This window comes from Phocoena phocoena, chromosome 6 (assembly GCF_963924675.1).
Source record: "Phocoena phocoena chromosome 6, mPhoPho1.1, whole genome shotgun sequence".
Lineage (NCBI taxonomy): Eukaryota > Metazoa > Chordata > Mammalia > Artiodactyla > Phocoenidae > Phocoena > Phocoena phocoena.
Window position 1 is genome coordinate 29,430,763 of NC_089224.1, and position 26,513 is coordinate 29,457,275.

The 26,513-nt window shown below is 44.8% G+C and overlaps 1 protein-coding gene and 1 non-coding gene across 2 annotated transcripts in view; both read left to right on the plus strand.

Annotated features, from left to right (window-relative positions):
• FANCC (FA complementation group C) overlaps positions 1 to 25,318 on the plus strand; it is a 174,851-nt gene extending 149,533 nt beyond the window's left edge. Inside the window, exons 8-14 of the mRNA XM_065879434.1 lie at positions 107 to 159; positions 1,479 to 1,578; positions 8,773 to 8,848; positions 11,082 to 11,163; positions 15,835 to 16,015; positions 19,655 to 19,861; positions 25,175 to 25,318. Of these exons, the coding sequence (XP_065735506.1) occupies positions 107 to 159; positions 1,479 to 1,578; positions 8,773 to 8,848; positions 11,082 to 11,163; positions 15,835 to 16,015; positions 19,655 to 19,861; positions 25,175 to 25,318 (843 nt within the window). The remainder of the gene's footprint in view (positions 1 to 106; positions 160 to 1,478; positions 1,579 to 8,772; positions 8,849 to 11,081; positions 11,164 to 15,834; positions 16,016 to 19,654; positions 19,862 to 25,174) is intronic.
• Positions 24,409 to 24,515, plus strand: LOC136125257 (U6 spliceosomal RNA). The gene has a single exon (XR_010656024.1). It is a non-coding gene; the product is annotated as a U6 spliceosomal RNA (small nuclear RNA).
• Positions 25,319 to 26,513: the final 1,195 nt, after the last annotated feature.

The window sequence follows — 26,513 nt, forward strand, 5'->3', positions numbered from 1 at the left end:
TTTCTAGACACCAGCAGTTCTAGACAACTCATTTGCCTGATAAGAGCAAGTCATTATTGATGAAATGCTTCTGATAGTTTACTTTCTCATGGTCCTTTCCTTACAGCCTGCAGCTGCCTGCCACCCTGCCATATTCAGAGTTGTTGATGAAATGTTCAGGTCAGTATTGTGTGCTGTTTCTGCTAGTAAATTGGTCTAAATATGTTCAGCTTCCAAATGTGAATAAAAAACTCTGTGGTAGTCTCTGGCTGTACCACAGGGGAATTAGTTTCTGCTTCCATCCCCTCCTGCTGAGCTTTTTGGTAAAACCCAAATGTCAACGTATATTTAAAAGCCAATGCCTAAAAATTAAGATAACTATCATTTTTAACCTTTTAAAATTCTAATAATAATGGTAGAAAAGCAAAATTACATGAGATTTACATCATTCAATATTCATGTAGAATTTTTCTCAACTCAGAATAAAGCGTAGTAGTGTTCTCCCTTCACCACATGAGGGCTGACCAATCTTTTTCAAGGATTTGAAAGCTAAGGAAAACCAAGAAGAATAAATAAATGATGCCATTCTTAACAGAGCTCTTCTGAAAGGCAGAATCAACTATGCATGTTATCTTACAGCACACTAATTTTTATTCTGCAAACACCAGAACTTCTTGGTTAAAGGCATTGGATTTACAATGATGAAAGATGAGGAGACCCCTGGACATTAGGTTGGGTTATGGTTGCCAGTTAGTGGGGGGCCGGACTTGCCCACCCAGGGAGGGTTTCCAGCCTCTTTCCTGGGTGCTGGTACAGCCAGGGTATCTACTCTCTTTATCCCATCCACCTCACACTCAGCAAACAGAGGCTCCATGGCAGACAGCAGACACTGGGGAAAAGAATTTTTACAATAGCAAGTAATCCAGCACCTGGGTTGGTCTTGAAACATACCAACTTTAAGCTAAATGAGTATAGAAATAAGTCAGAATGCTGTTTTTAGTTTAAAGCTAGCAAAGTTTCAGTTGATGTTTTTGTTATTGTTTAAACAAACATAAAGAAAGGTTAGTTGTGTGAAAATGCATAGAAAACAAACCAGGAATATGCAGATTCTTCCACCACTTTGCTAGGTGGATTTGACCGAGCCATTTTAACCCCGGGGGTACCTCTTTCTCCACTGGCAAAAGCAGAAGTTCTGTGGATGTTGCATTTCTGGGCGTACAGTGTGCAAATATTTGTAAAGAGCATTCCAGGCCCATGTGGAAGGGATATGAAGTGCTTAATAATTTAAAAAACAAGAAAGGGAGCTCTGCATGTTTGCCATTTTAAAGAAAATCTTTAGAAAAGGGATTTCACGCAAGGACTGAAAACTGATGAGTTGAGATACTGTTGAAGCTTATGGCACAAAAAAATGTTTCCATTTTTCCCTTTTACATGTCCAGGTTCACGTGTTTGCCAGGTTAATCACTGAATGTGTTGTGATCTGGCTTTGCATTGCTCAGGTACGCACTCCTGGAAACTGATGGAGCCCTAGAAGTACTGGCCACTATCCAAGTGTTTACACGATGCTTTGTAGAAGCTCTGGAAAAAGAAAACAAGCAGGTTTGTTATATTGCAGATATTATTCATTCCCCCAAAGAAAAAGAAGCTGTTAAGAGTATTTGATTAATCACCAGAAGGGAGCACTTTATTTTCAGTGATTTTGATAGACTGTTTTGTTCAAGAAGAAAGCTTCCAAATAAAAACCCCAGCAAAGGTAAAACCATTTTAATTGAAAGTAAATCAAGATGGTTCCTGTCTGTCCTGTGTCCTGGTACCCAGAAGCATTTATCTACTGCTGCGCAGAGAACCCTGCCATGCCAGCACGTGCCACCCCAGAGGGTGAACTTTCTGGGCCCTGTGTTGTATGCTGTTTGTCAAGCAGGACTCTGCCCCTCCCAGGCTAGAGAGAGGTATTCTGGAGTCTATATGGCATGTGCTAAGAAGGAAATGCCACTTATTACAAAGCAATACTGGACATTCTTAATTACTAGTTTCCATTCATATCAGAGACCTAAATGTGAATTGGGTTCCCGGGGAGAAAGGAGATAGAGTGACAAGGAATATTTGAATAATTGTAGATGAGGAGCTAGGAATGGCCATGATCAAGAGGTGTCAGTTGGACTCAGTAAGCAAGAAGCTGGATCTAGGGATCTGCAGGAGGACTTGCACTGGGGGGCCGTCAGCAGAGGCAGCTGATCGATTAGAGTGACCTTTGTAACAGGAACCTTTTCTACCAGAGAGCTTTTGTCTTTGGGCATTCTAACTGGCCTGTACTTCTGATGGCCACGGACCTAATGTCTGGGTAGTGCTTTGCCTGTTCAAGCGCCCAAGTCCACTGCAGTTTCCTGTGAGATATGTCATGGGCCCTTGGTATGCTTTCTGCAGTTTGACTTAGGAGAGCACTGCTGTGATGCTTGGTTGTACTAAAATCCCATACACTCCAACGCCAAGAAACCTCTCAGGTTTTAGCAGAGGTTTCTGTTTTTTAAGGCAATGATAAATATTTATGATGCTTTTTTCCCATCTTTTCTTTCCCAAGGGAAGTTAGCTAGACTGTAGCAAACAGCATTATCAATGGTATCCAGCCTGGAATTTGGGAGGAGAGCTCTGCTGAAAGGCACTGGCTGGCCCTCACACTTATTTTGAGGCATAACTATAAATATCTTTTATCTTCCCTGAATATTCTTAGTATTTCCAATTAGGAACTGACCTCTAGAAAACCTGTGCTTTTGACTCCTGGAACAGACCTAGGTTACGGCGGAGGGCATCGGTGAAAGAAGTATTGCTCTGTACCGTTAGCCTGAGTCTGTTTTCCTTACCAGCTTTTCCCCTGAGTTGCAGGGTTGGCCTTGGCACTTTAGGTTTGGACTGGTTGAACTGTTCTTACAGTCACTTTTAATTTAAAATAGTACCCTGCCCAGGCTACATGTGTCTGCTGGTGTGAGGGGCACAGATTGGGTTCTGGTGGAAGGCAGGGCAGGGATCCAAAAAGAAACAGGAATTCAGTGCCCTCGCCTTGGGTTCAGGATACAAGAGCAATAACCTCTTAACTTGGCAAATGCCTTCATCCACATTTGTTATGTCATTTCTTTTCCTGGGGCTGTTCCTGATCGCCTGCCGTTCTAGTCGATGCCATTCTCATCATCAATCCCCTGCCTTCCTTAGTGCCCCTTTGTAGATTAATCATAATCCCTGATGCATGACATCCTTTGTCCTACTTGGTCCATGCATGGCCCTCTTTTCTTTCGGTGTTTTACCCATCCATCCATGTATTCATTCTTAATAAATGAGTATCTACCAGCCTGACGTCCAACAAGACCTGCCCCACTATAGCAACTTTCGGGTATCCACGTGCTCCTCCTCTATCCTGTCACTTTGACTTTCTCCCCTCAGGTAGCTGCTGTTTTGATTTTACGTTTATCATTCCTTTGCTTTTTCTGAAAATAGTTTGATCACGTGTATATGATTGCTAAACCGTGTTTTCTTTACCTGTGACTGTGCTTGCACTTTATAAAACAAACGACAGATAAGAGTAGCACACCGTATGTAGCCTTTTGAGCCTTGTTCTTTCCAGCATCATGCTACCAGGATTGCTGTGTGCTGTGCGTGGTCGTGGTCCTGGTGGGGATTGCTGTATAGAGCTCTGTTGGGAAAGTGTACCACAATGTAGCTATCTTCCGGGTGGTGGGCTTTTGGATTATTTCCAGATTTTGTTTTCTTTCATAAACAGTGTTGCTCTGAACATCCTGGGGCATATACTTAGGACTGGAAGTGCTGGTTATTAGGAGTGCTTTGGCAGATACTGCCAAATTGTTTTCATACATGCTTGTGCCAATTTACATTCCCCCCAGCAGTTTGGTTATTTTTTAGAATGATATCTTTTTTTTTCTTACATTTTTTTTTTGATGCGGACCATTTTTAAAGTCTTTCATTGAATTTTTACAATATTGCTTCTGTTTTATGTTTTGGTTTTTTGGCCACGAGGCATGTGGCATCTTAGCTCCCCGAACAGGGATCAAAACCGGCACCCCCTGCATTGGAAGGCGAAGTCTTAACCACCGGACCGCCAGGGAAGTCCCTCCCCCGAGCAGTTTATGAGAAATCCCATTAATCCACATTCTTTCCCATTGTCAGAAATGTTTATCTTCAGTGCTTCTCATTCTCTTTTTATCCTTTCCTCTCACCCTTGTTTTAGTTGGAGGGCACAGTGAAGCCCCATCAGTGTGCCCAGTCGGACTAGTAGGCAAAAACTTCAGGCTATCATGACAAGCCTCTTTTCTGAGCTTGCATAACGAATGGCTCCAGTACAAACAGCAAATCAGTTCAGGTTCTGGTGCCAGTAGTACAGAGTTTAATAATGTACTAGACTAAATCTCCCACAGATAAAAACTATAAACTCTGGGGAAAATATTTTTTTAAATTATTTGAAGGTACTGGAGAGCAACCCAGAAAGCAGATTAAAACTGGCGGGGATTCAACCCTTGAAAAAGGAAACCACATTGGGTAATCTTCTAACTTTTCCATGAGGGCTCTCATGTAAGGGGTGGAAGGGGGGGTTGAGTGGGTGGAGGGGTGAGGGGGTGGCCAGAGCTCAAGGCACAATCTGATTGACTTGAGGTGTCAAAAGACAGAGCTGTGGGCTGCCAGAGGAACCAAAAATAGATGGGGCAAAAGAAACTAATATAAAAAGATAAACCCAAATATATCTACAAGTACATTAATTACAAAAACTAAGTGAAAATCAACTAAATATACTAGTAAAAAAGCAAATATGGGACTTCGCTGGTGGCACAGTTGTTAAGAATCCACCTGCCAATGCAGGAGACACGGGTTCAAGCCCTGGTCCAGGAAGATCCCACATGCCATGGAGCAGCTAAGTCCGTGCACCACAACTACTGAGCTGCGTTCTAGAGCCCGTGAGCCACGACTACTGAGCCTCCATGCCACAACTACTAAAGCCCGTGCGCCTAGAGTCGTGTTCTGCAGCAAGAGAAGCCACTGCAGTGGGAAGCCCGCGCACCACAAAGAAGAGTAGCCCCCACTTACTGCAACTAGTGAAAGCCTGTGCACAGCAACAAAGACCCAATGCAGCCAAAAATAAATAAATAAACAAACAAGTAAGCAAATATGTCAGACTGGATGAAAAACCAAGACCCACTGTATGTTGTTTTCAAGAGACCGGTTCTAATTATAAAGACACAGATAGGTTAAAAGGAAGGAGAGGGATACGTAATGTAAACAATAAGCACAAGAAAGCTGGTACCACTCTACTAGCAGCCGATGCATTAGGTTTCAGGATAAGGAGTATGACCAGACAAAAAGAGGTGCATTTATAATTCTGCAGTAGTTCATCAGGAGAAGTGCCAATTACAAATAGATACACGCCTAGTAACAGAGTTCTGAGATACACAAAGCAAAAACTGACAGAAGTACAAAGAGAAACAGACAAATCCACAGTCACACATAAAACACTTGGAAGTAAATTGGAAGTATCAGTTTTCCTGGAACTTCCCTGGTGGCACAGTGGTTAAGAATCCGCCCGCCAATGCAGGGGACACGGGTTCGATCCCTGGTCCGGGAAGATCCCACATGCCATGGAGCACCTAAGCCCGTGCGCCACAACTACTGAGCCTGTGCTCTAGAGCCCACAAGCCACAACTACTGAGCCCGTGTGCCACAACTACTGAAGCCTGCACACCTAGAGCCCGTGCTCTGCAACAAGAGAAGCCACCGCAGTGAGAAGCCCGCGCACCGAGACAAAGAATAGCCCCCACTCACCGCAACTAGAGAAAGCCTGCACACAGCAATGAAGACCCAGTGCAGCCAAAAATAATAAATAAATGAATTTATTTAAAAAAAAAAAAAAGGTGTATAAGACCTCTACTTGGAAAACTATAAAACATTGGTGAGACAAACTAAAGAAAACAAACATATGAAGAAACTATATTTATGAATTGTTGAGATGCCTCGTTCAATGTAATCCTAGTTAAAATCCCAACGTGGTTTTCAAAACAGAAACTGACAGGCTGATTCTAAAACTTATATGAAAATGCAGAGGACTTGCAGTAGCTAGAACAATTTTGAATAAACAAAAGAAAAAAAAATTCAGACTCCCATATTCTTATGGGAAGCAGAGGGGCAATGGTCCATCATCTGTAACTGCTTCAAGGGTGAGTAGGGGCCTGTCAGGAAGTAAAAGTCTCTGGATGCCTGATCTAGGGGCCCCAGGGGTAGGACAGCTCCTTGTTTTAAGTTGGTATGTGCTGGAATCCTCGCATAGCTATCATCTTGATGTGGAACTGTTGTAACGGTTTCCATAGCCTTTCCACGAGTCTCCTTGATGATGAAGCACTTTTTGTAACAGCATCAGAGTACAAAAATATCTGTAAATGGCAAAAGACTTAAAAGGCATGGTTAAACATCTGATTATATTTAATTTAACATACGAAATAATCCTCATTAAATATTTCTCTTTGAGATAACTCAGGGGCCCTCTAAGGTATCCCAAAGTTAGCTGGAAATCAAAAGAACTTTAATTAAAATTTGATATTTTAGGAAGTTTGTCAAAAAGTTTTAAAACACTTGGTCAAATAAGATCATAGGTCACTGTGAGACAATACTTATTCCTTAACCAAAGTGACGATAAAAGATTTCAAAGGCCAAAAAAAAAAAAAAAAAAAAAATCAGAGGATTCAAACTACCTGATTTCAAGACTTTAAGCTATAGTAATCAAGACCAAGACAGTTAGGTATTGGCAAAAGGATAGATCAGTGGAACAGAATAGTGTCTAGAAATAGATCCATACATATATTAATATGTAGTCAACTGATTTTTGACAGAGATGCCAGGAAAATCAATGGGGAAAGGAAAGTTTTCAACAAACAGCACTGAAACAAGTGGATATGCAGGTAGGAAAAAATGAACCTCTACCTCACAAACACAAAAATTAATTTGAGATGGATCATAGACTTCAAAATAAATGCTAAAGCCATAAAGCTCCTAGAAGAAAATGAAAAGAATATCATTTTTGACATTGGGATAATCTGAGATTTCTTAGAAGGAATGCAGAAAAGCACTAGCAATATGAGAAAAATGGATAAATTAGACTTTATCAGAATTTAAAACTTCTGGTGTTTGTAGACATCCTTAAGAAAATGAAAAAGCAATCCACCAGCAGGTAAAAAATATTTTCAATACATGTATCTGACAGGGGACTTATATCCAGAATATATAAAGATCTCTTACAACTCAAGAACATAAGAAACAACTCAGTTTTAAAAATGGACAAAAGACTTGAATACACACTTCAAAAAATATGTATAAGTTGGCAGTAAACACATCAGGAAAATGAATAGTAAATTCATAATAAGGTAATATTTCACACCCACTAATATTGCTAAAATTAATAAGATTGACAATACCAAAAGTTGACAAGTATGTGGAGCAACTGAAATTCTCATAAATTGTGATGGGAGTGTGAAGTGGTACAACCACTTTGAAAAATGACATGGCAGTTTCTTAGAAAGTTAAACAAGCATCTACTCTATGACCTACTAATTCCATTCCTATGGTATTTACCCAAGAGAAATGATAGCACATATCCACAAAAAGACATAAATGTGAATGTTAACTGCAGCTTTATTCATAACAGCCCCAAACTGGAAACAACCCAAGTGCCCATCAATGGGAGAATAAATAAACAGATCATAGTGTATTCATACAATGACTACTTCAGAGCAATTTTTTCAAAAATGAACTCCGCATACACAATAGCATGGATGAGTTGCAAAAGAACATGTTGAGCCAAAGAAGCCAGACACACAAAAATACATCCTCTTATGATTCTATTTGTGTGAAATTCAAGAAAATACAAAACTACTCTGTCTTGTTGAAATAAAATATCGGTTGCCGGGATGGGGTGGAGGGATTGACTATAACAGCCACAAGGGAACTTTCTGGGATGATCGAGATGTTCTGTGTCTTGGGCTTCCCCGGTGGCGCAGTGGTTGAGAGTCCGCCTGCCAATGCAGGGGACACGGGTTCGTGCCCTGGTCCAGGAAGATCCCACATGCCGCGGAGCAGCTGGGCCCGTGAGCCGTGGCCGCTGAGCCTGCGCGTCCAGAGCCTGTGCTCTGCAACGGGAGAGGCCACAACAGTGAGAGGCCCACGTACCGCAAAAGAATAAAAAAAAATAAATGTTCTGTGTCTTGATTGGAGTGATGGTCACATTGGATTTACACATTTACCAAAAGTCATTAAATTGTGCACTTAAAGCCCTTGTACTTCACTGCTTATAGATTTTACCTCAACTTTTTACAAAAGTACTTCAAAACTTCTGTGCCTTCTGAGGGCATAGATAGGATAGCACTTTGGCCCTCCAAGTATTGTGAGCACCATTGTTGTTTTATGCTTTTTTGATTATAAAAAAACCATCTCACAACTGCCTTAGAAACTCTCACTTAAATAAAAGATTTATGTATATAATTGAGTTCATGTGAGGTGAAGACATCAGGAGTATAACTTTATTTTTCTTAAGTCCTAGAAGGTGACTTTAAAAAGGTTTAATTTTTTTGGAACATATTTACAAGGTTATTAGGAGAATTTTTTTTTTTTTTTGATAAGCATGCAAGGGAACATTCTGACCACAGAAAGTAGAGGGTCTTTTTGGGGCAGAGGATGCAAGATTTTGTATTTTCTTAATACCCTTTCCAATGCTAATGTTCAAATGGTTTTGAATTTTTGATTCTATTGTAGCTGAAGTTTGCATTCAAGACCTACTTTCCTTATGCTTCTCCGTCTCTTGTCATGGTGCTACTCCAACACCCGAAAGGTATGTGAAGGTTGATTCTGCCCATATTAAAATAACTTCTGGGACACACTGATTAAATTATAACTGTTTCCTCCCAGTTCCTCCTCTGTAAAGGGAATTGGTCATTGCTTACATCCTTTAAGCTCTCAGGGTCTCAAATTCTGTGGATTTTGATGTGAGAATTTGCTTGACTTCCCAGTTACAATCATTTACCAAAAGAAAGAAAAAAGAACAAAATGGCCTCTAGTTGAGTTCTGATAGTCTGTTCTGGATAACACAAGGCCTCTGCTCGTGCCAGCCAGATCTACCTGGATGCCAGGAACAGGCTAAGACTTGGCTGATTTGGAATAAAACAGTATGTTTATTTGTATCTCATTCTTTCTACTCTGTGCCCCCTGTTGCAAAAGAAAAGATAAAATGATGAATGAAGCCAAGGAAGTTTAGTGGAAATTTCTCCTAACCAAGCCAAGGGAAGCCTTTTGAAAGAATTCAGTAAGTGTATTAGACCACAGCCCTCTCTGATTTCATTTGCCAGCCTTCCAGAGGCCATATCCAGTTGGGGAAGTGATGATTCTGCCCTGATTCCACTGATGTTGATCTGTTAACATGCCTGTGAGCTCCTGTTTAGGAAACATTTCAGAAATAGAGAATATAGACATCCTTCCCATCTAAAGCCTGAAATCTGAAGCAGAGGCAACACTGACACAAGACAGACTCTGTGCCATAGAAAAAGGCATTCATCTGACCATGGAAGGAAAGAGGAGAGAAAAGAGTAAAAGAATCCATAATATTTCCTTTTTATGCCGTTTTTTTCCCTGGCTTTTTCCTGAGACTTGAGTAAGTAAATTCACTTGAGAAAAGTATGATTCGAGGTTTCAGAGCATTTTACAAAATCAAAGTTCCTCTTCCTTGTTCTAAAAGATTAGGTTCTCACCCAAAGTGACCCATTTGATGCTGTCCTCTCAGATGCTAGAGGTGGAGGCGGTGACAGGCCTGGTGGGATCTCTAGTCAACTGTTTTGTGGAACTTAACCTGTGGGGACACAAGGGGAAAACTTTAATAACAAGACAGAAAAGTCAGTAATTCACTTTCCAGGGCCACGTCTCACAGCCTAAGTCAGATGAGCAAAGCCTAAGGTCAGCCTATGTGAGCAACTGAATGAGCTCCAGAAAAAGTATTGGGGTTATTTTTTAAATTTGGAAATCTATAAACAAAAGACTGCCTCTGCTAGTTCCTAGAACAGTTTTCTGCATGTTACATTCGGAAAAATGATGTTACATTCACAAATTGAAGTGTTTTTTAACAGTAGAATCTTCTATTCATCAGAAATTGATTTTGTGCCCACTGTAAAGTCTTGTAGGCATAGAAGATGGGTCACTTATGAGCCCTGACTATCCAGGAGCTACAAGTAAAGAAGACATAAAATACATATCTAAACAACTAATAAAAAGAAGAAAACAAAAATGCCTTCAAAGCCTGCAAATCAAGAGTTATGGGAGTTCAGAAGAGGGAGAGAGATAATTTATGATTCTTTAACATTTGTGGGGTAGTAGTGGTTATTGTATCACTTACATTATCTTTCTCGTGTATTTAATTACAGAACCTATCACTACATGGAAATGTGGTAGCCTTTTTCAGATGTTGTTTAGAACTACAGATACATGTTCAGAAGTGTTTAAGACCATGGGAAAATTGTGAAACCAGAAAAACTAACTAAAGAAAAGACATTTGTCTGTATGATACCCATATTTTTTTTTCTGACCTTTTTTTTTTAAAAAAACTATACACCTGAAATCTTATTCTAAATTCATCACAATCGTAGAAAAACAGTTGGGCAGCCCATTCCTAATTCCTTGTTGATTATTTTATTATAAACTCCATGTATGTTGAAATCACAGATTACTAGTGATATAGAGGAGGGGGTAGGTGAGTAGAAAAGAAAAAAACCTGGGGCATCTTCCACATAGCCTTTGTAAACCCTACGGTGGGCTGCCTGTGCAGTCTCTGTCCACTCCCATGTACCCGAGTTAAAGAGCCTTTGAGTTTAGCTCTGTGTAACACTGACAGATCTTTCTTCCCAGGCCAGAGACATAGATTCTGGCTGGGATCAGCATGAGAGCAGTGGTACCGATTCTGTGGACCAGGAAAATTAAGGCCTTTCCTCCAAAAGGCCTCTTCTGGTCTTAGCTGTAGATGACTCCTAATAGGTTTGACTTTTCTTCAGCTCCTCTCTGATGGCTATCTCAACCCACAGATATCCCACAGGGACTTCGGCACCAGGCACTGAAACATATCTCTGAAATGCTCAAAGAAGTAGTTGAAGACCAAACTCATGGGTAAGCAAACACTGATGACTCGTAGGTCTATTTCACACGCGTTTGCTCTGGATCCTTATCTTCCCTTTGAGCAGGCCTGACAGGGGAAGGCATTACAAGCATACCTCAGAGATATTGCAGGCTTCATTCCAGACCACAGCAATAAAGTGAGTCACACGACTTTTTTGGTTTCCCAGTGCATATAGAAGTTATGTTTACACTGTTCTGCAGTCTATTTAGTGTTCAATAGCATTATGTCTAAAAAAAAACAATGCACATACCTTAATTTAAAAATACTTTATTACTAAAAATTGCTAACCATTGTCCGAGCCTTCCGTGAGTCATAATCTTCTTGCTGGTAGAGGATCTTGCCTCAGCGTTGATGCTGCTGACTGATCATGGTGGTGGTTGCTATAGGCTGGGGTGGCTGTGGAAGTTTCTTCAAATAAGACAATATGAAGTTTATCACATCAGTTGACTCTTCCTTTCACAAACGATTTCTCTGTAGCATGCAGTGCTGTTTGACAGCATTTTACCCACAGCAGAACTACTTTCAAAATTGGAGTCATTCCTTTCAAACCCTGTCACTGCTTTATCAACTGAGTTTATGTAATACTCTAAACCCTGTGTTGTCATTTCAACAGTCTCACAGCAGCTTCACCAGGAGTAGGTTTCGTCTCAAGAAACTACTTTCTTTGTTGATCCATAAGAAGCAACTCCTCGTCCATTAAAATTTTATCATGAGATTGCAGCAATTCAGTCACATCTTCAGGCTCCACTTCTAACTCTAGTTCTCTTGCTGTTTCTGCCACATCTGCATTTACTTCCTCCACTGAAGTCTTGAACCCCTCAAAGTCGTCCATGAGGATTGGAATCAACTTCTTCCAAACTCCTGTTAATGTTGATATTTTGACCTCTTCCCATGAGTCACAAATGTGCTTAATGGCATCTAGAATGGTGAATCCTTTCCAGAAGATTTTCAGTTTACTTTGCCCAGATCCCTCAGAGGAATGTATTTCTTAAATAGTAAGAGCTGAAAGTCGCAATGACTCTTTGATTCATGGGCTGCAGAATGGCTGTTGTGTTAGCAGGCATGAAAACAACATTAATCTCACTGTACATCTCCATCAGAGCTCTTGGGTGAACAGGTGCATTGTCAATGAGCAGTAATATTTTGAAAGGAATTTTTTTTCTGAGCAGTACATCTCAGCGGTGGGCATAAAATATTCAGTAAAACGTATTGTAAACAGATGTGCTGTCATCCAGCCTTTGTTGTTCTATTAATAGAGCACAGGCACAGTAGATGTTTTAAAGGGCCCTAAGATTTTCAGAATGGTAAATAAGAATTGACTTCAACCTAAAGTCACCAACTACATTTGTCCCTAACAAGAGAGTTGGTCTGTCCTTTGAAGCTTTGAAGCCAGGCGTTGACTTCTCCTCTCCAGCTATGAAAGTCCTAGATGGCATCTTCTTCCAATATAAAGCTATTTCGTCTACACTGAAAATCTGTTGTTTAATGTAGCCACCTTCATTAATTATCTTGCTGGATCTTCCAGATAACTTGCTGCAGCTTCTACACCAGCACTTGCTGCTTCACCTTCACTTTTACATATGGAGATGGTTTCTTTCCTTAAACCTCATGAGCCAACCTGTGCTCGCTTCAGACTTTTCTTCTGTAGCTTCCTTACCTCTCTCAGCCCTTATAGAATTGAAGAGAGTTAGGGCCTCGATCTGGACTAGGCTTTGGCTTAAGAGAATGTTGTGGCTTGTTTGATCTACTATCCAGACCACTACAACTTTCTTCATATCAGCAGTGACTGTTTTGCTTTCTTATCGTTCATGTGTTCACTGTAGTAGCACTTTTAATTCCCTTCAAGAACATTTCCTTTGCATTCACACCTTGGCTAACTGTTTGGTGCAAGAAGCTTAGCTTTCAGCGCATCTCAGCTTTAGACGTGCCTTCCTCACCAAGCTTTATAATTTCTAGCTTCTGATTTAAAGTAAGAGACGTGCCACTCTTCCTTTCACTTGAACAGTTAGAGGCCAGTGTAGGGTTATTAACTGGCCTGATTTCAATATTGTTGTGTCTCCTACAGAGGCCCAAGGAGAAGGAGAGAAAACGGACAATTGGTGGGGCAGTCAGAACACACACATTTATCCATTAAGTTCATCATCGTATATTGGCACAGTTCACGGCACCCCAGAACAATTACAATAGTAACAAGGAACATCACTGATCACAGATCACCATGACAAATATAATGGAAAAGTTTGAAATATTGTGAGAATCACCAGGTTGTACACAGACAGGAAGCGAGCAAATGCTGTTGGAAAAATGAAGCCAATAGACTTGCTCGACGCAGGGTTGCCACGACCTTCAGTCTGTGGAAAAAAAACAATTACCTGTGAAGTGAAGTAAAATGAGGTGTAGCTGTATCGGTCTGTTTCCATCCCCAAACAGGTAAGCCCACTGCTGAGTAAGAAGTGGAGGAAGCACTTTGAGCAGCTCAGAATAAATAGGCTGCAGGTGTCAACACCTGGCATAGCAACTGTTCTGAGTAATGGCCAGTGTTAGGCTTTGAAATGTACCAGCATAACAATAAAAATAATAGACCTTAGGAAAAAAGCAGTGCTCACATGCTGCAACCCCTGGCCTGCAGAAGGAGAAGGGCGCCTCTGGGCCCTTCTCTACCTCTCTAGGGAAGGAAATTCCAAACTTCTCCTGCACAGTAGGATGAAGTGTTTCTTCTCCTCCTTCTTGTAATAAATATTTGTCTAAAATTAGAAAATCCATTCTAACATAAAGTAATTTCTAACATTATGATATCAGGTACCGTCTTATATGTGTTATTTCCCTAGAAGCATTCACATTTAGGCTTTGCTAAGTTCTTTGTAACATAGTACCCTTCGACTTCCTCTTAACTTCTTTGCTTTTAGAGTATACATATTTTATTCATTGTCTATACTAGCCTACTAATACTGTCTTCATTTGTTGCCACTTTTCCTTCTTGAAATTCTCTATAATCTCATTACTGAGCCATCACATCTTATGGCTGGTGCTCTTCTGTTCATCATCACTGATGCAGGTTTGGGTGCCAGTTACTCACTTACACAGCCTCCCTCCCCGACCCTGCCCCCAAACTCTTACCAGTAGAGGAGACAGACAGAACTGTCAGCCAAGTGGGGATCAGAGGACTGGCCATATTAACGACCTGCCATACCCTGGCAGCCCCATACACACCCCTTCTGGTTGTCTCTGTTGAAGAGCAGGGCCTAGACCCCAAACCTCTTAGGGCTCCTGCCTAACCCAGATCTGCCTCAACTAGGCTTCAGGGCCACCTGCGGGGAGGGCTCTGTGAGCAGCTTTAGACGCCTTCTCAGCCAGCCCCATGGGACTGCACCGCACACTCGGCTGCTAGAGGGAGAGAGGCAGAACGACCAGGCCTCGAGCCGTGATCCAGGAGGGATGCCATGTGGGGGCAGCGAGCATGGGGGAATCCCTTGCTCAGCTCACTCGTCCGTGAGGCCTGCCGGAAGGAGACCCCGTGGAGCTGGTTCCTTGCTTCTGAGACATAACCCAGCCCACTGCTCGTGTGGCCCCTGGAGCATCAGCTCTCCCTCTTGTGGAGACAAGGTAGTAAGACGAATGCTCCTCCTTCTTCCTTTTCTGTCACTGTTTTGCAAGTTAGATTTCAGAACATTTAATCACTTGTTTTCGGGGAAGACTTGAACAGGAGGAGAGCAGTGACTAGGAGAGGTGGGAACGGCGCTGGCTTGGGGATTCCACGGGCCAAGCAGGGGACCACGCCCCCAGATCCAGCAAAGACGGAGCGCTGCAGAGGGGCTCAGAGCTTTCCTGTTCTAGGAGCTTCCCCAGTTCAGAAGGAAAGTTCTGCTCTGTGTTAATCTCAGGCCAGTCCTGCTCCATTTCTCCCAGGGGAGATGTTAAACTGCTAGGACTGTCACTATGCAAAATTAGTGGGGTCCTTGCCCTAAGCAGAGTCTACCCTTTATCGCAGCTCCCGGGTCCCTGTGTGACAAAAGGATAGCTTCACAAAAGCTTTAACTTTTCAGCATTGATGTATACTTGATGACAGGAAAGAGTACAGTATACAGCTCCTTAAAAATTCATAATCGCCAAAATACTGACCAGAATCTTTTGTCTTGTGAGAAAAGGAATGGCACGCGTTTCGGCCTGTGTCCCTTCTCTGGTCTCCGTCTGGACCCCAGGGAGCCCCCTCGTCTCTTGCTCGGGGCTACCTGGGTGGCTGCCTGGTGGCTGAGGGGCCCCACTCTCCACAGCAGCCCAGCTCTGCAGGCCACGCAGAAGGCAGAGCGGTGGGCCTGCAGGTTCTCATCTTGCATCGTTCTTGATGATCATGGGCCAAAACCTTCCTTTCTCGAAGGCCTGTTTTCACTCAGTGTCCCTGGATGACCTTGATTTAAAGATTTAAGCGTCTGAGGTCCTCAGGGCACATGAGGTTTTGAGAGGCACGCCATTGAAAGCCCTGTGACAGGTTCAGGGCAGCATTGTGAGCTCTTTTTCTGAGGCTAACTCGTATTCCTTGCAAGTTGTACTTCAGTGGATAAGAACAATTGAAGCCAACCATTCACAAACGTAAGTTGCTTTAAGAACCTAAAGGAAAAAGAAATAAAGTTGCCCGGCTGCCATGTGTTTTGGTTCTGTTCCAGGTCCTACGGAGGCCCCTTTGAGAGCTGGTTTTTGTTCGTTCACTTTGGAGGATGGGCTGATATGGCGGCTGAGCAGTTACTGACGTCGGAAGCTGAGGCTGAAGCTCCAGAGGCCCTGCTGTGGCTCCTGGCTTTCAGCTGCGGTCCAGGAGCTGGGCATCAGCAGAGAGCACAGACCATGGTGGGTGGCCAGGCCTATGGTGTGCGGCCTCAGGATCAGTCTCTCAGGGGCTGGAAGGGGCCCTGCAGTGGGTTTGGCTTTCACTGACCCCCAGGCACCTCAGCAGGTACATGCAGACATCCGCCTGGACGAGTGAGTGGGAGCTGGGCCTGTGGTCGAGGTGTTTTCCTGCCCTCAGGAGTGGACTGGAGGCCAGGCGCCGCCTGCTGTCCTGGGAGGCACCGAGGAGATGAGGTGCAGCCCTTCCATCCCTGGGTCATTTTATCTCTTCTTGGTCACTGCCACTCTGTCATGCTTCACAGGCGTGCCTGGCCCTGGGGCCGCTCCCTCCAGGGGGTGCCATGCAGGGTCTGACGGCTCTTCTGAGGAGCACCGTCCTCCTTCTGATCAGTGGCCTGGCACTGTCTGCTTCCGTCTTGACTTAACTCCTTTCTTGGATCAGTCAATAGATCCTCACAGAACCGGCTTTGTTTAGAACTCTTAGAAAAGTAATCACATGATATTAACCACTTAGTTTCTGAAAAAGGACTTGGTCATTTCCTAAATAACAGAGCAGCAAAGTACAGGAGTGGCTAGCTGTCTGTGGCAAAGACAGTTGTTATTTTGTGTGGAATATAATATTAACAGGAGCAATGTTTTGATTAAAAGCATTTGCGCCTTCCTTACAAACATTTATTTGCTGGTTTTTAAAAGTTCAACTGCCAGCGCTTTTTGCTGATTTTAATCATTGAAGGGAGCAGGTTTCTTTACGTAGAGAGCAGTGCTCCTATTTGCTTGATGGTTTCTGTTTGAACAAAACAAAGACTAGTTCAGATATGGCTGTATATTTCACTTGTTTAAAAGCACGTTATATGACAGGAGAAAGAAAAGAGTTGGGATTTTAAAAAGCTGAAATTTGGTGATGATTTTGGATCAAAAATAGAACTTTTTTTTTTTTTAGAAATTAACATGTATCTCAGAATTGCTATCTGATTAAAAAGAAAGCCTATTTTTTCCCTTTTAAAATATCACATTAAACTAATTGAAGAGAACCTAATTTTTCATTATCTTAATTTTAATAATAATTAAAATGTATGAAGCACTAATGATTTCTGAAGCCTTTTTATATACTTTATATTTGATTCTGTACAAGCTAAATTGGTAGGTTATATGTTAAATTCCAAATCGATCATAGAAGCTGACAGATTACTTTTGAAGTGTAGAGAAATAAATTGTCCAATAAGGTTTATTTTCTAGAGAGTTCTGCATTGGCCTATCATCTTTCTACTAGTTAAGTTGGTCCTTTTTTTTTTTTTTAATAAAACGTATGCCCAGTTCTTCCTCAGCGGGTGCTTTGGCAGCCTGGATAGAAACAGATTAGCTCACTCAGTAGTTTAGTGCCAGTACGTCTGTTTCCTTCCTCTTCCTTCTCGGTGCTCAACCTGAGGCACCAGTTCGTGCGGCATCCCGGGGAGCAAACGGGGCCCAGGTTTCCTAGTTTAACAACTAGTAGTGCATACTTCTCGCTCTCGTGACCTTTGATGGTCTGTTGGATGACTTGACAAACTGTGAACTGTCTTTGAAAGCATGATTATTGTAAGATTTGACTGAGCTCGACAACATCTGTGCCTTTGCCTTGAAAGGCATAATTAAATCACGGTACCAGACTGCACGCAGCAGCGTTCTGTGACTGGAACCGTCACCTCTGCTGGGCAGCCTTGAGGTGCAGGATTGGGAGGGGGTGGGGCAAAGAGCAGCCGTTTCTGCCTGAGACGCGTACGGCCGGCTCAGAGACCGCTCCACTCTGCAAACCATGTTCTCTGCCAGCCAGTGTTCATCTCCTTTTGCTGACTTTGAATTAAATCATGATAAAAAACAACTATGTTTGTATACTCTTAAGAATTAGGTGAGGGTTCATACTCTTTAACCCTGTCATTCTACTTCTAGGAATTATCCTAAGGAAGTAGTTAGAGAGCCATATAAAGATTTATGTACGAGATCATTGCAGCATTGTTTGTAACTGCAATAACTGAAAATGGCCTACATTTCAATAGTAAGGATATCGGCTAAATAAATTGTGGTGTATTACAACCACAGAATAGCATTCTACCATGAGAAATCATGTTATCGAAGAAAATGTGCTATAGATAATGCTTATAGTGAACTGTGAAAACTAGAATACCTTATGTACAGTGAGTGCTGTGTTCACAATGCATAGAAAAAAGATGATAAAGATGTAAACCTCACTTTCAACGAGTCTCTTTGGATAGTGGAGTTATAGTCATTTTGATTCTTTTTCTTTTTACTTTTTCAAATGCTTTACAGTGAGCATATATAAATTTTCATAATGCAGGATAAAAATTAATACTTCTTAGAAAAGAAAGCTTATATTTTTCTCCTGAAAAGATTTTTAGAAAGCATTAAAGTTTTGGGCCTGTGAGGAAGGTATTTGAAGGGAAAGACGGCCTGGAGTGAAAGAGAAAGGAAGAAGACAAGCCTCAGGGAATATTGGACGAGAGGAGAAAAATCAAATGCCAGTCAGGAAGAAAATAGATACGGAGGCATTGCTTCCTAAGCCCTGACATTTTTGCAGACCTACCTAGACGCAGGACAGCCGTGGGCCCCCGTAGACGCTGTCAGACGAGGGCAGGCTGGTCCCGGGCAAGAGCAGAGGGGGTGAGGGACACCGCCCTCCTGCATGGAAGGGCCCTGGGGTGCAGTTTCTCACGGTCTTGCCTTGTGATTGGAGTCGCTCACACAGCACTGCTAGTGTACTAGAGCTTATGACAGATTTCATTGAATGAAGCCTTAAACTTTCAGGGAAAAAAACGACTCACACAAAATCCATAAAATTGGTCATGGGAATTTTCAGAGTAGGCCCAAGTATTCTTCTGAAAATGAGGGAACATAGCTCTTCATGAGTTCCATGTGGCATTTTGGATCTACAGCTTTCAGTTTTTACGCTTTTCCAAGTCACAACTTGACGTACCATTCTTAGAGCAAACAGAAATCTCAGCATGAAATAAATATTTTTTATGCAAAAACAACCCACAGACCTATAACAGCCACTATTACTATGTGGATTCCACAGACTTGTGACCTCTGCTTGAGCTTTAAACATGTATGAACAGTGTCCCAGTGTCTAAACCAAACCAGTGTGGTACGTGTGTGTGTGTGTGTGTGCGTGTGTGCGCACGCACGCGCTTCCTCCCCGCCGAAGGAGGCAAAAAGGCCAACCTCCTTCTTAGCAGCACGTTGGCTCAGCGGAGGTCCGAGCACTGGGCTTGAATTGACCTGTGGCTGTGATAGTGAGCAAGTCTTCAAGGAGCCTTTTGTTCTTTTTCCCACAATATAAAAATCTGACTACACTCTGCTGAGGACTTTTCTCCATTTCCTTTCATACAAAAAAAGGTCGATTCCTGGCATGATGCCCTGGCTGCTTAGTGAGCAGGACGAAAGAAAGTCAAAGAAATTTCCATTACGCGCATTTGGGTTTGTGTGGAGCAGCGTGTAAACTCTGACATGGTCCGCCCCACCTGCCCTCCCTCGGGCGCCAGTCCTCTCCCATTTCTGGGGGTTGCTTCAAAGAACTGAGTCATCCTACAACCTGCGTGTCCCGACTCTTCCCTCATCTCTTCCCTTTGAAATTATACTTCCCAGGTGGAGGTGAAGGCCGTGCTCCGCTGCCTCACGAAGCTGCTCAGGAGTCCAGCCCTCTCGGCCAGGGATCTGCAGGCAGCAGCTGGAGAGGGCGGGGAGGGAGCTCCCAGATCGCCTGCCTGTCAGCAGCTGATCAGGCGCCTCCTGCTGAGCTTCCTGCTCTGGGCTCCCGGAGGCCACGCGATCGCCCGGGAAGTCATCACGCTCGTAAGTCTCCCCTTTTCTGGCATCCTGGTGCTCATTCTCATCCCAGGGAAAAGGTGGGTTATCACCCAAGGACCCAGCCTTTGAAGAGTGTGGGTACCAAGATGCTGTCCAAACGTGGCTGGACAGGCCGGGAGGGGACAGCTGGGCCAGACCCAGAGCCTGCCCTATGCGACACCTGCGTGGCACAGGAGAGGGAAGGGGGGCTCAGACAAGGGAGCGGACTTCTCCCAGGTCACACAGCTCACTGCCAGGGCCCACCGTGAAAGCTCACCTCCTGTCTCCCCAGGCTGTCGTCTTTCAGTTACAGTTCATGACTCTTCCTCCTCGTGAAGAGAAACAAGCCTTCAGTGAGAATATGGTCACTGCAGTGGCTCAAAGAATTTCATGTGTTAATGTTTTTAAAAGTTTGCTAATTACAAAGAGCTCCTTCTGGAAGCCCAGCTGACCTGAGGGGTTCTTTATGGTCTGAGTCAAACGTGGCACTGCTTATGGCATGGGACTCAGCAATGATTACTTGAATAATGACACTAAAAGCACAGGCAACAAAAGAAAAAATACACTGGATTTCATCAAAATAAAAAGCTTTGCAAATCAAAGGACACTATCTAGAAGGTGAAAAGACAAATCTTGAAATGGGAGAAAAATTTCGAATTTATACTTGGAAATATTTGGAAATCACGTATCTGATAGGGGTTTAATGTTTAGTGTTTAGACTATAAAAGGAATTTGTACAGCTCAACAACAGTAAAACAACCCAGTTCAAAAACTGGCAGTGAATTCAGACATCTCTCCAAAGAAGATGTACAAATGGCCAATAAGCATATGAATAAAATGTTCAACATCATTAGCTCTTAGGGAAATGCAATCAAAACCACAATGAGGTACCGCTCCATACCCACTAGGACATATACTATAAACCAAGCCAAACAAAATGGAAAACAAGACAGAAAGTAGAATAGCGGTTATTAGGGGCTGGGGAGTGGTGCAGAGTTCCTGTTTGGGATAATGAAAACGTTTTGGAAATGGATAGCAGTGGTGGTTGTACAGCATTGTGAATGTACTTGATGCCACTGAATTGTACATACAAAAATGATTAAAATAGCAAATTTTATGTTACGAGCTCATCTCAAAAAAAAAACAAAAAACCACAATGTGCTGGTTCTTGGAGTTAGGTTTTTTTCTGTTTCTGTTTCTACTTTTTATTGTCAAATAAGGTATATACAGAAAGGTATAGCTTGATGAATTTTTGCAAGTCAAAAACACCCATGCAGCCAGCAACCAAATCAAGAAAGGAATGTTCCCAGTACCCAGAGACCCCCTCCCGCTCCCCTCCAGGGCAGGCTCTGTTTGAACGTGAACGTGAAGAAAGTCCCAGTGACCAGTGGGACTGCCAAGAGCCTCAGTAACCAGTGCCCACAAGCGTCTCCTTGCTCCTAGGAGAACAACATGTGTGAGGTGGGCAGACCACGCAGCCAGCCTGTCAGTCCACCCTCTCGGGCTCAGACAGAAGACCTCCCAGAGCCTGGGTGTGGCCAAGAGCAGAGGAGGACTTGCTTGTCACCTGCTGGGTGCCATCTCCTCAGGGCCCGCCCCAGCACAAAGATCTATCGTGTGCTTTTATAAAGTGCACATCTCACCTCCAAATCCATTTGAGGTGGGGAACTACATAGGTGAGTTAAATAATGTCCTCATATCTGTAGAACTTGGTATCAACCAACTTTTTCTCTGGCCAAGTGTAAATTATACTAGTCACTTTTCGGCCACTACCTCAGCCAGGTGATCAAGGTCAGCAGCACGGATAAGTCATGTTGATATGACGCGATGAACGTGCGCTTTACTTCTGTGGCCTTCCTACCCCAGGCTGACAGAAACCCCAGTTGAAGGACATTTGACAAAAGTACCTGACCATCCTCCTTAAGACTGTCAAGGTCATCAAAAACAGCAAAGTCTGAGAAGCTGTCACAGCCAAGAAGAGCCTAAGGAGGGATGATGACTAAATGTAATGAGGTGTCTTGGATGGAATCCTGGAACAGAAGAAGGACATTAGGGAAAAACTGAGGAAGAGTCTGACCTAAAGATAAGGTTAATAAAACATATTAATATCGGCTCATTAATTCTGACAAATGTACTATACTAATGTAAGATGTTAACAGGAAAACTGAATGTAGGGGATATGGGATTTCTCCGTATTTTCTTTTGGGTCAAACTATAAATCTAAAACTGTTCTAAAATTGAAAGTTATTTTAAAAGTCAAAGGCAGACACTTCTGAATCATGCAGGTGCTGGTGGCATTTTTGTCGCCTGACCTCTGACTTCCTGCCCAGGCCCTGGACACCTGTGGGAGGGGCCTCAGCCCGTGGAGCCTGCTCAGACCCGGCCGCCCCTCCTCCCTGAGCCTGCACCCTCCTGCTCCTCTAGTGTCCTGTCACCCTGGGAGTGGAGAGCAGGCCAAGGAGATCACGGCCGGCCCAGCACGTAGGGTGTGAGAGAATGTAACCCAGAGACAGCTCCTCAGAGACACGCAGGCCTCTGCTTCTGTATTGCAATCACATTTCCCTCCATTCTGGGGAGACAGTCCAGGTTCACAATGGACCGCCCTCAGGTCTCACCCACAGACTGGCTGCTGGGGCTTAGGAGCTGGGTCGTGTCACCAAGCTCAGGGTTGCCGCCGATGCTGGAGCCCCGTCGCCGCAGAACAGCTCACCTGCAGCCACGCATCAGCACTGCTGGTCTACACCTGAGCCTGGGGCAACCCGGCGCCTTCATTCACGTTCAGAAGTCAGCTCAAATCTCAAGTCAGCTCAAATCTCAGCTCAAATCTCAAGTCAGCTCAAATCTCAAAAAAAGATTAACTAAAGGATGAGGCTCGGTGTTTTCTCTTCCCGCACCGGCTCCTTAGGGGGTGGGTGCTGGCCTCCCGGGCACCTTGGAGCCCGTCACAGCTGAGAGCGCCTCCTGGGCGCTGTCCTTGCAGATGTTCAGTAACTGTTTCAACTAACAAACATATCGGCCTTCCTAACTCGAAGCTTTCCTGCAGTGGCCACACAATCGGTTGAAGGCAGCCCGGCAAGAACAGCTACCAACAGGACAGGTGGAAGGGGTCCACCCAGTGCCAGCCCCTCGTGGGCTCCTCGGTGCCTCCCTCTGTGAGCAGCCTGGGAAGAGCCCTGGGCCGGGTCTGCTTGGCCAGGAGCAGGTGGACGGCCTTTCTCTTTTAGGGGCTTTGGCATCACCACCCTCAGGACCCTAGCCCTGGCCTGGCTTTGATGTGAACTCAGAGAGGTGGGAGCAGGGCCAGCTTCTGGGCCCGGGTCCTGGTCTTGGCCCTCTTGTCTTGCCCTCAGCTCTGGAGAGCCGTGCTCGCTATAGGCTGTGCGTCTGAGCCCTGTCTCTTTGCGGCCTTCGATCCTCCTCTGAGCTGCCCCTTGTGCCATCGGCTCACCTTCCTCCTTCCTCCTTCCTCCTCTCCTGGCCTCACACCCCAACCTCGGCCACAGCACGCTCCCCCACTTCCTCAGGCTCCCGCACGGGCCCCAGGGCTCAGCTTCTGAGTCTCCACTGAATCCCGTCATCGGAACCCCCGCCCTTCCCACCCCTTGTTCTGCTTCTCTGCCCTGTTCCTGCTTTACCAGCTCCGCTCTCTCCTCCTTGAGCCTCGATGATGAGGGTGAGGCGCTAGCAGCCTGGCTGGTGCCCGGATTCCTGCTGCCCCTCGTCCTGCCCTGAGTTCACGTTTCTCTCTCCCTCTCCTTCTGTCTTCTGTTGCTGGACCATAGCAGTAACAGCCAAAAGTTAGCCAGAATCTGAAATATAGAGTTCAGTTCTATAATTGCTGAGCTCAAAATGAATTTGACCTCCACAAGGATGCCCTCAGCTGAGCCCTGCAGGACGCGGCTTCCCCTCCCTCAGTGGCAGTGAGGCAGGGTTTGTACGTGACCGGAGACAAAGTAGAACATGGGCATTGAGGTGGCTTGTAAAGAGGGTCAGTGATGGCACCGCTGCCCCGCGTCCGGCTCCGAGGAGCCCCCATGGTCCCTGGGCACTGGAGCGGGAGGCAATCTTCCCCCAGCTCGGGTCTGAGGTACTAAATTAACTCTTCTAAGGTGCCCCAGGGAAGCTCGTGTTGTTTCATCCGTAAAGTCATCTACAGCATCTGTGACTTCTGAGTAAAACCAAGAGAGGATTCTGTAGAAACCAAGAGCCACGGTGAACCCCACCCAGGCTGGCAGCCTGCCCCCCGACCCCAGCAGAGCCCTCTCAGCTTGGGCCACTGCCAGTAGATGGCCGGGGAGCACCAGTGCTGTCCAGGGGGCCCAGGGCTCCCCCCGCTGCCACTCAGTATCCGTGCTGCAGTGAGAGTCTGCCTTGACTCGTGGCCAGGGGTGGCCTGGGATTAAAGGCTGTCCTGGGCCCTAGGAGGGTCCCGGGTGGACCAGGGCGGCTGGTCACCCTACCAGAAGGGCACAGTGTGGACACAGAGGAGGAGCTGACCTTGGGCTACTCAGGCTACTTAAATATTTGATTCACACATGAAAAACGAACATGTGGTGCTCACTTTGGCAGCACATAGACTAAAACTGGAAGGACACAGAGACGATTTGCATGGCCCCTGTGCAAGGATGACATGCAAATTCGTGAAGCGTTCCATATTTAAAAGAAAAAAGAAATGAATATGTGGACTACTCTCAAAAACAGAGGTTCTCAATATGCTTGTGTCTAAAAAAATTCACAGTACATTCTCCACGCAGATAAATCGTTAGATTCTTATCCTCCCTTTATGGGTACCAACAGCTAAGGCTGTATTTAGCAGAACTGACAGTTCCTGTGTTTCCTGCTTCCCTTAAGAATCAAGTGTTAAAACCTTAGGTGCCTATTAACAAACGAGTGGGCCTGCCGCTAGCCCAAGAATGCCATTTATAAAGCAGGTGGCACTCCCTTCTCAGCATTTTCCAGTTCTCATAGTGGTGTGAGCCTTTTGCGGGACGTCAAGTCACAGCATACTCATTGGCCTCTGCTCCCCACGGCAAATAACCCCAAAGCTTGTGGTGGGTGTTCCAAGAAACGGCATCTGTCTGCAGCCGTTGTGGGTCTGAGAGGGCCAGCATTAGGAGATGGCTCTGCTCACTAGATGGCCCACCTCTGAGAACACATTCCCTTTGCTAATCACCTTGAAGACAAAACAAGAGCCCTTTGGAGCTGACAGGAGTGCAGGTGCTTTTGGGGGACAGGATGGTTACAGCTGGTCCGCTGGACAAAGAGATGAATCTGTCTGGAAAGTGTTTTAATTTGCCTTCTCTTCTGTCCTCATTGCAGATGGCTCAGACTGATGCAATAATGCACGAGATTATTGGCTTTCTGGACCAGACCTTGTACAGGTGGGACCATCTTTGTGTGGAAGCCCCTAGGTCGAGAAAACTGGCCAGAGAGCTCCTTGCAGAGCTGCGTGGGCAAGCCTAGCCCAGGCAAGTTAACCAGGGAGGGCTACGCGATGAAATGGTGGGGCCGCTTCTTACGGCCTCTGTTTGTCGAATGCATTCCCTCTTTGAGTTGCAAGAATGAGCCATAAACATCTTGGCAAGATCTGGTAGTACATATTTTACAAAATGAGAAGTCAGGTGCTTTAGCCTGAATTCAGTGAGATTTACTCACTAATGACGGGATTATGGTCCAGCATTCCCTGTGCCTGTTCAGCCCGGATGTCGACTAGAGAATCACTCAAGAAAAGGCTTGGATGGGAGAACAGATTTTTATTTCCTTCCCCGCCCCCCCGTATCAAACCAAGATGCACAACTATTATTTGGATGTTGCAGACTCTTTGGACTAAGAAATTGGTCATGAACCACGGATCAATTTAGAAAGTAACTCAGCTGTTCCCACAGATCTCTTTCTTAAGAAGTCCTGTAATTGTTACTGGTGTTTCGTCTTATCCACCGGGACACTCTCTTGCTCCCCTAAGACGTTCTTCATCCAGGATAGTCAGGATCCCTCAAGTTTCCCTCCCGTGCCCCCTGAGCACAGCCCACCCAAGCCCAGTAGCAAGCAGTGGTGACGGGGTAGCGACACTGCTTAGCAATGAAATAAAGCCAGCTTTGGGGCTTTTTGCTTTATACTGGCTAAGCACTGGCTGTTACCAAAAGAGCTCATATTACCTCAAAGGTGGCTGACGGGAGGGTACAGGATGTGTTCTAGAAACATTGGAAGAGATTATGTCAGTTCTCTACTAACTAAAATGGGAATTGGAAACTTCTAATAAAGAATTGGGGGCTTCCCTGGTGGCACAGTGGTTACGAATCCGCCTGCCGGGCTTCCCTGGTGGCAGAGTGGTTGAGAGTCCGCCTGCCGGTGCAGGGGATACGGGTTCGTGCCCCGGTCCGGGAAGATCCCACATGCCACGGAGCGGCCGGGCCTGTGAGCCATGGCCGCTGAGCCTGCGCGTCCGGAGCCTGTGCTCCGCAACGGGAGAGGCCACAGCAGTGAGAGGCCCGCGTACCGCAAAAAAAAAGAATCTGCCTGCCAATGCAGGGGACACGGGTTCGAGACCTGGTCCAGGAAGATTCCCACGTGCCGCAGAGCAGCTAAGTGGGTGCGCCACAACTACTAAGCCTGCGCTCTAGAGCCCGCGAGCCACAACTACTGAGCCCGCGCACCTAGA